The sequence below is a fragment of the Megalops cyprinoides genome, chromosome 1 (genome assembly GCF_013368585.1).
Source record: "Megalops cyprinoides isolate fMegCyp1 chromosome 1, fMegCyp1.pri, whole genome shotgun sequence".
In the NCBI taxonomy this organism is placed as follows: Eukaryota; Metazoa; Chordata; class Actinopteri; order Elopiformes; family Megalopidae; genus Megalops; species Megalops cyprinoides.
The window spans coordinates 44,678,556-44,691,949 of NC_050583.1; the positions used below are offsets into that span (position 1 = coordinate 44,678,556).

Genomic DNA, 13,394 nt, shown 5'->3' on the forward strand with positions numbered 1-13,394 from the left:
AAAAATACAGGCTTTAATCCATCCTGGAATGACAGCATACATTAGAAATGTGAAGACCGTAATTCTCTTTGCATCATTGCCTCCAAGTGAGGATAGGTCTTTTCATGGGACCTGCAGAAAATGCTCCTATTAATATAAATAAAATATTTGACAGAGGACGTGTGTGACCCTGCTGTCCATTCAATGAGACAGCATTATAAAACAGCCCATTTATGTGGAAAGAACTCCTTTTGCAGAAGAGAACCCCTTTCAGTTTGCTCTTGGCCATTTTCATTGCTCTCCTCTTACTCGATCAGTTTTTTTTTTTTTTGTCCTAATCTACTCCAGCCCCCCCTGTCGTTATTTCCCTGCTTGCGCTCCATAATGTGGTGCTCAGCTTCCTTACACTCAGCCCCAAAGTTCTCAGTCATCAAACGCTCTCCCTTGCAGGCCCCCTCTCCGGCTGTACCCTAAACCTCATCTTCACTTACGCAGGTTTGCTTTGATCCCTTTCATCCATCTTTCTTTCCACCCTCACTCAGCCCATGTTAACCACTCCTCTGTCTGGACAGCTTGATTCACTCACTAACATGAGAGAAACCCTTGCGCACCCCCACCCTCACCCCATCTCTCATGTAGCCTTTCATGCACACACAGTGTGTAGTGTTTTATCCCTCACTCTTATCCCTTGGCTTTCTCTGTTTCTCATGCTGTGATGGATTCTACCTGTCTGCATTTTCACCTGTCTGTCTCTCCATCTCTCTCTCTCTTTCCCTCTTTTCAATTCCCATATCCATGCTGTGTAGTGTTTAACTCCCTGGCCTCTGTCCCTCTCCTCAATGAATCCAGTCACTCCGTCCAGCCACAACCTGCCCCAGACCCCCCCCACACACACCATCACCACCTGCCGGATCCTGCACCCCTCCCTCCAGGTTGCCTCCCTCTCTCACAGGTAAGACCCAGACATCACTTTCATGCGCTCATTTTTACTCTGCTTCATCCATTCATCGCCTCAGCAGACATGCCCTTCTCATCATGCTCACCGTCACCGCTTCCCATAGCTGGTCTTAACGGAGCTGGTCAGCAAGTGTGCCTCCCCAGATTCAAACCCACAGCCCTCCAGTGGGAAATTCCCATCCCTGACCTCCCCTACTAGAACAGCAGGAGGAATGGAGAAAGTAGAAAAACTGCATTAGGCGGTGATGACTCTGTGCCACTGTTGTGTACTCTCTGCCAACTAATGGCAAGCAAATGTCACACCTCAAAATGTGAGATTTTACAGATTGTGGAGAAGGGAAGCCAGTCTAATGCACTTACAGCTGTATTCCCCACAACCATGTTGCAGTAGTTTCATCCGCCTGCAGTGGCAGGAGCCCAGACCTCCTCTCCTCCTCTTCCTCTCTCTCCCTCCCCTGAACCTCCCCTTCCTTCTCTCTCGTCAGTGTCAGGAAGCCGTGATCCCAGCACTTTCTCCAACTCTGATGTGGGTTTCTCTGGCCAAGTAAGACCTTCCAGGAGTTGCTGGCATGGGTGTATGGACACTGCCTCTAACCCACATGTCCCCCTTATGACCATTCTAACCTGAACCACATCATCCAGCACTGACCAGCAGTCAGGGAAAAAAACAACCATGCTAGCATATGGGCCAGCTTCTGTTCTTTGATGTAGTAATAAGATTAGCATATTATGCTCTGGCACTGCTGTGCACTGAAATACAAATATTAATTAGCATATTATGCTCTGGCACTGCTGTGCACTGAAATACAAATATTAAATGGCATATTTGTACTGTCTTAAATACAGTAATAAAAGCCAATTCTTCAGACATAACGAACAATGCTGGTACTGCTGCTAATAGCAATAACATGTGGTGTAGTGCAGATGTACTTGTCAAAAGTTATCATAACCTGACAGGATGTTTTGCTTTGAATTGGCTTGTGCCGAGCTTCACACGTTATTTGTGTTATTGTAATCAAAGACTGACAATTGCAAAGAATCTTAGGTGTGCTAAGCACATGGTCTACTCTGCTGGTGTTTGGACATAAGGATTAAAATGGTGGACTGTGCCAGTGTCTACAAGTGCTCCTGTCCCTTGTCATTCTGTTCCAAAATAGGAAGGACTATAATTTGCATCACAAGACAATTGAATAAGCCCATAGTGTAGAAGCTTAGCAGTGCATGGTTGGTTTGAATGAGCAGGTCTATGCATGGACTTATCACTAACAGTAGTTACCCCTCTTTGAAGAACAACAGATTGCTAATCTCAAATTCAAGATCCACTCTCTGCTCTAACAGTTCCTCTCTCCTTTTTGAAATTCAGGCAAATATACCAGGAGATTACTAATATCTTGTGCCCACCTGTTTCTTCTTTGGGAAAATGTGCCAAACCACAAAGTGGCATAGGAAGCACCTTTACAAATTGTTCTTATATGGGAGTGTCTCTGAATTAAGTCAACAAATTGTTAATGATAAATATGTGCTCATAAAAATTGCAATTACACATGAATTTATTAGATGACTTGTCTTAACATTTTTGAAAAATTAAACAGAACTTCGATTAACTAGGTGACTGAACATTACAACCCATTTGCTGGCCCTATGGTTTATGCCATAACTTCCTTTTCCTGTGCTTGAGCACTAGAAGGTAGGAGCTTCTGTGCCACAGTGTGAGAGCTCTGCAGTTGAATGCATTAACTCATGACTCCCGCCCAGTGTCCAATGTGGGAAAACTTCAGGGCGGACATTAACTCTGCATGGAGCGTCAACCCAGGCACTACACTGTTGAAAGTTTCTGGGTCTCTTATTAGTCCTCTGTGTCTCTGTTTCTTCCTTTTTATAGCCTTTGTCCTCGCAGCTTGTCCACTTGTAGGGGCCCTGAGTACCTGAGGCACATGCCCCCCCATCTGCACTCCGGGTCCTCCGGTGACCTCCATGACCACACCCACACTACATCCTCAGCTTGCCTAGGACTGCTGAAGTTGCTGCAGGAGCAGGGCATTTCTGCCTCCACCCACGCACACCCTGCCTTCCCTCCATGGAGCAGCCTGTCTAGGACTCATGCTGCTTCACGCCCAGGCAGTTCCATTCCACCTGCAATGGAGGGGGGTCAGTGCCAGGACAGCAAACGGCAGACAAACATTTTTAGCCTAAACCTGGTGGGAAAGCTGCAGAGTCTGGGGCTGGACAAAGTTGTGGCCCGGGGAATCATTTCCCCAAAAGGAGAGAGGAAAGAGTGCTGAATGCTCAGACATTGCAAACGACTTTAGGCAACACCACCTGCTCCTTCCACCCAGGCAACCGTAAAGTCACCTCTTGAAGCCATTGTGTGCCCAGCGTTAACCCCAAGCAGAATTTAAAGGGAAGCATTTTTAAATCCATAGGGTCATAATAGGCATAAGTTGCTTTGGTGTGTATCTTTTCTTTTGTAATGACACTGGAATGTAGCCAAGCCTCCATGTAAACACCTGCCATCTTCCCAGGTTTCAGCACCTCAGGACACTTTCTTTTATCACCTGTCTAGGCTGCGGCCCTCCTGTTGCAAGATTGTTTTATATTAAAACACACTTGGACTGTAAATGAAAGCAAATGGGCTAGAATTTTTTATACTCATGTTTCATGTTTTTTTTTTTTTTGGGGGGGGGGGGGGGGGTGTTTATACAATATGGAAGGAAATTGCTCTTTTTTCAGTCACAGCTGGTTAAAAATGCACTGGAGAAAACTGTCGAGCATAAATGCAGTCTTCACACTGTTTTGATTGTGTTTTTGTTGATGCTGTTTTGGGGCTGTATTTTATGTCATGCATACACGTGTTGCCTGGGGTCTCTGTTCTGGTTTTATACACCACGTCCAAATGTGTAGCAATTTGCTGGGCTCCCCGGACTTTGCCTTGTGCAATATCACCACACCAATAAAATGCAATTCAAGTAATACACTGGCCAAACTGCAAGGAGTAACCAAATTTGTATCTGTTTTTAAATCTATCAAATGTTTTATTGTAAAGGTTTGCAAAGAATATTAAATATAGTGGAATATCAAAGACTACAACATCCTTTTTTGGCAGTTATCAAAATCCCAGAGTCCTTCATCACTTCCCTTTCCATTACTGAAAAAAAAAATTCCTGATAGAAGTTTCAACAATTACAAATTCAAATCTCATAAATCAGAAAAAAGCATGAGTGGCTGTTTCTAAATGCACCAGATGTGTGCTTTTAGCAGACAGCATCCCTAACATAGAAATACAGCTGATTTTTTTAAACATCTGGCTGGTGCTATATGATTAAATCTATGAATCTTGGATACTAGTGCTACGTGATTTCAAGGCAAGGCCTGGGGCTGTATTTTTGTTGGGATGCACTGACTTAAATGACTCTTTCAGAGATAAGAACCTATTTATTATATTTAAACACCTCTGAATCACAGTCAGAAAGTGGCATCGTTTAGCATGTGCCCAAAATGGCTACAGTATCAATAATTTCCTTTTAAAATGACCAGATGCACCAGAATATGATTTGCCCACTTTGTTGGATATTTCTGTCAGAGAACAAAAAGGAGAGAGAGGGCACTTGACACTGTAGAGTACAGAATAGTACTGAGCACGCTTGCACTCGGAAGCATGAATTGTTCAGCGCCTTCACTGATTCACCTCCAGAACTCTTCGCATCTTCACTGTCTCACTACACACAAAAAAACTAAACATTACGAAACCACATGCAAAATGATCACCAAGCACCCCTTTGTGAAAAATGCTTATTATTGACACCTTTGAGGTACTTCTACTAAGAGCATTTTGGTAGGAGATGTTGAATCAATGCCAATGGGCTTGCAACAGTAATTTTACAAGCACATATGCAATTTCTAACAGTCTGTCTCTGGTCCTCTTCTTTCATGTCTGAGGGACATCAAAATGCCTGAAATGTGAATGATTGCCCATGAGTGTGGTGTAAGTGTATTATAAAGTGTGATCAGCTTTCAGTCTAAATACATCCAAAGTGACATGCTTGTACCCAAGGTATAGCCTCTGTACCATACATGCAGGGTGTTTTCAAACAAAAAACGAGCCAAACAGCCAGAGGTGCAGGTCTGTTGATTTATGTGCCTTTCTGGGCAAACTCACAGACGAGCAATATCAGTTGTGTTATAGGCATGGTGAGCTGCAAACTCAAAGGGAGATTCAAATGATTTATTTAGGAAATATTTCTTTATATCTCTTTTTTGTGAAAGGAAGAACAACCAAACAGCAATGCAAAGTTAAGGAAAGTGCTGTTTTAAAGACACTGCAATTAACTGCTGTTTTGAAATCAATACTGTAATCACTGAAGCTTACCTACTTGTGTGTGTGCTCTGTGTTTCTGTTGTACCACATGTGAAATAAATTGTTTTTAAATTGTATCTCCATTACAGTGGATTTCCATGTGTTTACAATTGACTCTATTGCTTTCATCCTCACAAGGATCTATTCCAGTCCTATTACTTCAACAGTGACAAAATCGAGAGAAACAAATGAAGACACAGGAGTACTAAATGCAGGCTTATTTATTGTAACATTTCAAATAAACATCTACCTTTTGTATACACTAGATGAATTGCAAAAGTGTTTCTGATGGAATCGCACAGTAAATGCAGTTCAGTGTAAGTGCAGTTGCAAAGAATCCCCACCAGGTTTCAGTGTTTCCTTAGTCCAGTCCCTGCTCCCCTGTGCTCCGGCGGCCAAAATCCATCCAGCCTTGGTAGTCCCGGTCAGAGAGAGGGTGGTACCCAAAACAGCCCTCCTTGCTGATCATCTCTGCAAACAAGAAGGAGTCGTTGCTCATAATCCATTCAGCCGCTTGAAATAATTACAATTTACAATTGTGAAATTACAATTTTTATTTTAAATTATTACTGACCCCCTGTATTCTCCTCAGCAGCATTAAGAGGGACAGTATTTGGAATGAAAGTGAACCTGTACATGGTATAAAATCTTATCATGCCTATGAATTTTCAGGTTTAGCTGCTTTCCACACATAGGGGCTTCAGAAATGTGACAAAACAGCAAATGTATTTAAACTGAAGGACTGTTAATTGAAACTACAAAAGTCACTTTACATAGTTACTGTACCTGAAATAGCCTGCACTATTTGCTTGGACATGAAGTCTCGTTGGTCGTCAGTCAGAGCGCCAATCTGCTCCTGCCGGGCCACACGTGTTTTCAGTGCTTTCTGTCGCCGCGCTACTCTCTCCGTCGCCTCTTTTAACGCGTCCCTCCTGTCCCATAAATGCACCTGCACCTGGGTCCTCTGTGGCAGTACCTGGTCTGTCTCACTCTCCGGCTGGGAGAGGGGCATGGCTGCACAAACCGCCAAAAGTGTCGCTGCCAGCGCGCACGCATATCCCCTGCTGCCCGTCATGCTTCAAGAAAGATCAATAATAAACAATGTTATTTGAAAAGGCATGTTTTATCTTCTGTAGGACAGCCAACGCAAATGCTCAAAAACATTTATGCAAGAAACAGCCTGCTCGAAATGTTTCCCTTGAAACATGCTGGACAAAGCAACCGTCTGATTAATGTTAATTATTTTTATGTGTTAATCATCACCAGTTCAGCGAACAACATAACAGGCAGGATCCGAGTTTAACACAGTATTGTCCCGCATACCTGAACAGTTACTTGACGTGATGTTGACGATTCAAAATCTCCTAGCTCCAAGCTCCAGTTTTCCTCTTTGCGCCTTATATACACCTGCTTGCGCATGGTGAACACCCTTTAGGAGTCATTAGGATTGGAAGCTATATTTGTCCGGGAACAATAACCATTTGAGTGTCCTCTTCTAAAATAGACCATTGCAGGTAATATTTGGAACATGGGTGACTGATTGGGATTTCGATTCGATTCGATTAGATAATAGGTATATCGCAGACTAATTGCGCAAAATGTGATTTTTTTTTCATATGGGAAAGCAATATAAAATGAATGCATTGATTCCTGTGACATTTAAACATTAGATGTAGGCTTTATAGATATAACGGTAATCCAGGCTTTCACTTAGCAAAAAAGTTGCAGTATATGATCGTCTCTATAGAAACTCCAGAAACTCAAAGGCAAAGGGATTTTCTTTGATTGATTGTTCGTCCGTTTCATTTTGTAGGCCTATCTCAGCCCAAAGGAATAGCTACTTTTCCCGAAGTGTGGCATAATCGTGGCTGACGTTTAACTGACGTGAAAGAGTGTTAAATTTAGTCCACTTTACACAGAAAATGTTCCTTGAGCAGTTAAAAACACCCGAAAACACTTGAATGCTATTGTTATCCCCTTACAGCTGTATTGGAGACCCTTCTTTGTTCTGTAACTGATGAGGAGATGTCAACACAACACGGCGCAACTTAAGCGTTGACGCTTGGTGGTAGAAAAATGACAAAAAAAGGAAACATCCGAAACATCCCGTCAATCCATCCTAAAAGTTAACACTTTCATCACTCATGTCAACATTTTGTTAAAAATAATTGTCATATTTGTTTAAATGAAGAACATGGTATTAAATTACACACACGCTATGTGTTCAAACATTTTCAGATTGTATTTGTTTACGAAATGGCAGAAGTACACACTTAACGCTGAAATGTAATTACTGATAGCACTTCAGATCCAAATTAAAGGGTGCTCTTTTGCGCTCTTCCTTAACAAGACACGTCATTACCATATTCAAGCTTTGGTGTATACACCTGATATCAGTTTCTCTAAATAAAGTTGAATAATTCATTACTGAGATGAGATGAGATGATACAGTGAGATGTTTTGTATCTCACAGAAAAAAAATGAGAGTAGAGCACTGGTCACTGATGTGAGTTGTATCATCAAAATGGGTAAAATTGGATTAAGATTAGTTACTTTAAGTAGTCTTTTATTTCCCATCATTATAGAAAGGGAAAGTAAGTGAGAGCTTACATGAAGCTTGCTGTTTGTGAATATAATTGTGTTGTGGGGGCACGCCTTCCTTTCAAATATGCAGGACACATGATTCAGAAAATGCAGAACTTAACTGTTAATGAAAAATCTGCAGCTGTTTGAGAACATGGCCCCCAAGTGCTTGGTGCAAGTGAATGGCTAAATTGAACATGCAATCTGAGCTAAAAATGAAAAAATAAGCACATACCTGAGTAGGAATTGTACATAGTAACTAATTTCTCAGAGAGCTTCTGAAAATATATATATTTTTTAAATTTAATACTTTGTCCACGATCAGTGTTCTCTGAGGTTTGATGAGAATGTTTTTGCCTTAGGGGATGATTGGACTGAACTTGAAATGTGGAAGTTTTTAGGGCAATATGTGGAAGTTTGTGGTCTTTTTTGAGGTGTGGATGGAACACTGTATGAGTCTGGGAGTAGACACATTACCCCAGCAAATTTCACTGATGTCCTGTTCTACCAGGATAACCCTTCCTAACAGCATCTAGAACAACTCATCCAGTTTATTCTTTTCACTGTCAAAAATGAAACATTCATCTTTGTTTAAATATAGCCTGACAGACACAAGACATGGCAGCACATTCTCAAAGTTTGAAGTATGTTTATCATTTAGGTGAATGTCAACCTAAATATAGTCTGCTTTGTACGTTTTCTGTTATTTGCTGAAGTCATCGCCACATCGTGTTTTAAGGCCCCACCTCAAGGTGTTCTGGCCAAAACCAAGTGATAAATGTGAGTTCTGGGTTACTTTGTTGGCAATAAAATGGATTGGATTGTGTTACTGGTTTACCACATCAGAACTAATTTGCAGCAATGCTCAGTGGACAGACAGGAATGACGTAAATGTTCCTTTCTTATCTGGACCATGGTGGGGATCATTAACTGGGAAGAACATTAAAAGTATTTACTTAAAGATTTTTCCACAAAGGGGGTTATTTTTTTCATTTCCAACATAATGTTAGGGTTATATTGTGGCAGGAAAGCAAACAACAGAAATATATAGAGAGATATACTATTAGACTCAGCTTTAATGGAACCTGTCCATAAAAATGATAGCACTGTGATTAGAATACATTTGCCATAATGCCACACATGGAAAAATCAAGGTATAAATCACTTACAGTTCATAATTATCACAATAAATAGTAAGCCGCTTTTAACAACCTAACACCTAAATAATCAAAGGCAACTACCCCTATTAGTTGCATTTGCAGCTATGTTTAGTAAACAGATAATACTGAGGGAATACTGTATTGTTTGCAGCTGTTCAAAAAAAAAAAAAAAGAACGCTCAAATGATTATCTGAGAGCACAGACAGAACTGTCAATTTTGTCAGTGTTTCCCATGTTTGAAAACATTATGATTTGCATTGTGAGCACCGAGAGGCTTATGAACTTTAAGATGTTGCACTCTGTTTCAGATGTAACTAAAGTACATCTGGTTGACACTAGATTCAAGTCATGATCAGAGGCACTTACAGATGCTCACTTGAGTTGAGTAAATATCACAATATGTTCTGTGCTGTCCCTGTTTATTGTACAGTTGCCAAATTTCAACTGGACAGAAAATGGGTCACCTGTAGCTTTTTTGTTGTTGTTCTTAATTTAAAATTGGTCTTATTTTAACACAATACACAGCACAAAATAGCATGTTTTACAAATGGCAATCTTTTTAAAACAACACAATAATTACATTTATTCACATTCCTGCATATGAATTTTTGGCATCCATCTTTGGCAATCAAAATTCACTTCCTGTACAGTGGTAGGGACATTTCTTGACCCTTAATCCTGGGAGAATTTCCCGATCTCCTTTAGATTTCTTTTTTTTACCGCTTTCTAGAGTTCAACCCATGAAACATGTGTTAGACTGAAATGTAGACATTATGATGGCCAGTCAGGAACACTATATTTGTATTCATTTAACCATTTCTTAGTACATTTTGTGGCATGCGTGTCATGTTTGAAAGCTCATTTTCAGCCAAAATACAGCTTCCTTGCGGAGGCAAAATGTCCTGGTTTGACATTTTTGACACCAAAAATAATAACACCACAAATAAAATGTTAGCCTCACCTAAGAGTTTAGTGTCATCTGCAAATGTAACTATTTTGCTTCTGATTTGCTTATTAACACCATTTGTGTAAATGGCATGACACGCATGTTTTGTGTCCAAGTCCATTTACCCCCCCCCCCCCAAAAAAAAGAAAAAACATACATGTATATAATAATATATATATATAATAATATATTATATATATACATATATATATATATATATATATATATATATATATATATATATATATATATATATATATATATATATATATATATAAATTACGATGAACCACTCAAAAATGTCAGGCGGTGGAATCTTTGGAACATACATGCAAAGACCTAAAGTACTGTAATGAGGTCCACTTTCTCAAAAAAAATTCTTATATGCTTATATGTTAAACTGCTATTAAATGAGGAAAAGTAGAATAGTAGTCCTATCTTAACAGTCTTACATGGAAAACTTTCTGTCCACAAAATAGACCTGGCAGTACAACTGTCTGAAAAAAAGACCTCTGTGGTACATAAACAAGGTTTTCGAGTCTCCACAAATATTAGATAATTTGACATTTTTCAGTTATGGTGAGGTTTGTTCAAGTTATCATTTCAGGTGGTATGACCCCTGGAAAACTATGAAAATGTGTTATTCTTGTACAAATGTATTTTGATTTTAAAATATATAAGCGCAGACTTGAGATCAAGGTCAGAAGTTTATGTAGATGTCCAATGTAATGCCTGTTAGATTTCATCTGAGGTTCAAAAGTCAGGTAGTACAACCAAATAGTGCAACCAGAATTACAGTTACACTAAACTTCAGTTACACTAATGGACAAAAGTTCTTATTTCATGTTTTTGAGAATGCTAAATAAAGTATGACATTAAGAGATTTGTTCACATTTACATTTTTATATTTACATTTTAGTCATTTAGCAGATGCTCTTATCCAGAGCAATTTGCGTGAGTCCATTCAAGGTTAAGAGCAAAATGATACTAAATCATAACTGTCACAATCTGATAATAGGAGTCATTGCGTAAAGTAACACATCATATTCTGTTAAGTGCAATAGTCGGTGCAAGAGGGTATTTGAGGATATGGCAAATATGTTTGAGGATATAGCATGATAATTTAGACTCCAGTGTTCATTTAACCAAGATGCAGTTTGAACAGATGAGTGGAGCTCCTTCCACCACTGAGCCGGGGGGGTCAGAGTAGAGACATGACCGAGAACATGGACCCTTTATTAGAGGGATGACAAAGTGACCAGAGGTTGCAGAGCAGAGTGGTTTGACAGCAGTGTATGGTTTGACAAGGAGAGTGCAGTTCTTCTTTCTGCCCCATAGGCTAGGAAAAGAGATTTGTGTTCTTTTCTGGTCACAGCTGAAGTGAAGCTGAAGATTATAGATAAGACCAGCAGCATCATTCTGTATAAGCTGAAAGGGCTTGATAGCACATTTTGGAGGACTGGCAAGGAGAGTTACATAAAGAATTGATAGCTCTGGGTAATAAATGCTGTGTTTTCATTAAAGAACAGATTATTATCCTGAACAACAGCGAGATTCTTGGGTTTAGACACCATTGTGTACCACTGTCTGGTAATGGAGAGATCATCGAGGGGGGAGGATGAGCCTGGAAGAGAGAGTAGTTCTGTTTTGGAAAGACTGAGTTCGAAGTGCATCAGTGGGTGGGAAGGAGAGAAAGAATTGTGTATAATCACCATAGAAGTGGTAGGAGAATCCATCGGAGGATATTAGCGAGCTGAGGGAAGTTGTGTACAAGGAGAACAGGAGGGGACCAAGCCCGAACCTTGAGAATGGGACTTTGAGACAGAACCATGCCAGGATACTTGGTAGGAGCATTCGAAGAGGTTAGAGGAGAACAATTTGTAGACACTGTCTGAGGCACCCCATCCTGTGATGGTACAAATTTTTATGAAGATTTTTTCATTACTGAAATGCGTTCCTGACATTTCTGATATTTCAGTGTCAATATTTTTAATGATGACCAAATGTGCTCTTATATTGAAATTATAATAAAACATAACAGTATTCAACTCTTATTAATGAAAGTCACTGATATGACTGGGTTACAGTATAAACTTGTCTTCTAAACCAGTCACTTCAGAGCTTTGAAATGGAAATAAAATTCATTAATATATCATGTTATTTTTGAATACTAACTGATATTGAGCACAATGATAGGTGGGTGATCAGTCTTGGTCAGATTATGAACTCAGCAATTTTACACTTAAAAGCATCCATGTATCATGTATACAAATCATTACTGACAAAGTTTTTTGTTTTACTCCCTGTGCAAAACTATTTCAAGTCATTACAATAAAACAGAATACAAAGCAACATAAATTTTTAATTACCATGTGATGTTTATTTTAAACACTACAATGATTACTATTTAGTTTTTCATGTGGTAAATGAATTTTAAAATGTGTAAACATCTGTAGATGACTGTACCACCTTACATTTTCTGAGTGGTAAAATCAGATCTTATTTAAAAAAATTAATTGACACCACTTAAAACCAGTATGAACGCAGAGTACATTCTTCCTGACTTAAAATGCAATTTAAATCCATTTTTCTTAAAAATGTATTTGCATTTTTGAAACTGGTGTTTGTCACTGACCCAGCTAGAGAACAACCGCAATCCCAACACAGATCCCTGAAGTAATCCACTTCCCATAACTCATTGTCCTCAAAGTCTGGATTTGATCATCATAGAACACCTGTGGAGAGAGCTGAGGATGGCAGTTCAGTCATTCCCCATCCAATTTGACTGACCTTCAGAGGATCTGCCAAGAATGGGAGAAACTACCCAAATCCAGCTATGCAAAACTTGTAGACCCAAGAAAGCTCAAAAGTATGATTGCTGCCAAAGGTCCTTCTACAAAGTACTGAACTAAAGGCCTGAATACTTATGTAAATGAGATTTCCGTTGATTTGCAATTTGCAAAATTTTCTAAAAATGCTTTTGATAATATGGGTTATTGGGTGTAGATTGACAGCCAAAACACATTTAATCCATTTTAGATGTCTACAACACAAAGTGTACTAAACATGAAGGAGTCCAAATACTTTCCAAAGCCACTGCATGTAGCATCATGGGCTTCAGATTTGGTTCTGGGTTCATGTTTACACAACACCTTAACAGAAATCACTCAAGCCAAACCTGATAAAATGGGAAGTCACTAACCATCAGTAATGGCATCAGCCATTTGGTAGAAAATCAAATTTATTGCAAACATACCTAAAGACATGATGTACGTTATTTATGGGTATCAGTAAGACCACTCCATTTTACTTGTGAGAATCATTTCAAATACTTCATGTTGAATGTGAAAAAAAGACTGCTCAAATAAAGAATGTCAATTTCCATACTTGCATTCACAAGTACACATGAAGTTGA

At 39.5% G+C, this 13,394-nt stretch overlaps 2 protein-coding genes across 8 annotated transcripts in view; one reads left to right on the forward strand and one right to left on the reverse strand.

Moving 5' to 3' along the window:
• The window catches only part of si:dkey-28e7.3 (trafficking kinesin-binding protein 1), a 39,281-nt gene extending 35,744 nt beyond the window's left edge, over nucleotides 1-3,537 (forward strand). For 4 of the 7 annotated variants that reach the window (XM_036538544.1, XM_036538552.1, XM_036538527.1 and 1 more), the window contains 2 exons: nucleotides 829-931; nucleotides 2,819-3,537. In XM_036538544.1, coding sequence (XP_036394437.1) covers nucleotides 829-931; nucleotides 2,819-3,218 — 503 coding nt within the window. In that variant the 3' untranslated portion in view covers nucleotides 3,219-3,537. Of the gene's footprint in view, nucleotides 1-828; nucleotides 932-1,421; nucleotides 1,481-2,818 lie in introns of all 7 variants that reach the window. The other 3 variants (XM_036538567.1, XM_036538575.1, XM_036538560.1) reach the window with 2 other exon arrangements.
• A 2,114-nt stretch (nucleotides 3,538-5,651) lies between these two features.
• LOC118786923 (gastrin/cholecystokinin-like peptide) lies at nucleotides 5,652-6,365 on the reverse strand. The gene is made up of 2 exons (XM_036542317.1): nucleotides 6,077-6,365; nucleotides 5,652-5,761 (listed from the first exon to the last, which is right to left on the reverse strand). The coding sequence occupies exons 1-2, from the start codon at nucleotides 6,363-6,365 to the stop codon at nucleotides 5,652-5,654; spliced, it is 399 nt and encodes a 132-aa protein (XP_036398210.1).
• Between the last annotated feature and the right edge of the window lie 7,029 nt (nucleotides 6,366-13,394).

What these genes read in the sequence shown, in the direction of transcription:
- LOC118786923 (XM_036542317.1), bottom strand. Translation starts at nt 6,365, where the DNA reads ATGACGGGCAGCAGGGGATATGCGTGCGCGCTGGCAGCGACACTTTTG. An exon ending in AATAGTGCAGGCTATTTCAG is followed by an intron (nt 5,762 to 6,076) that starts GTACAGTAACTA and finishes TCTTGTTTGCAG; the next exon opens with AGATGATCAGCAAGGAGGGC.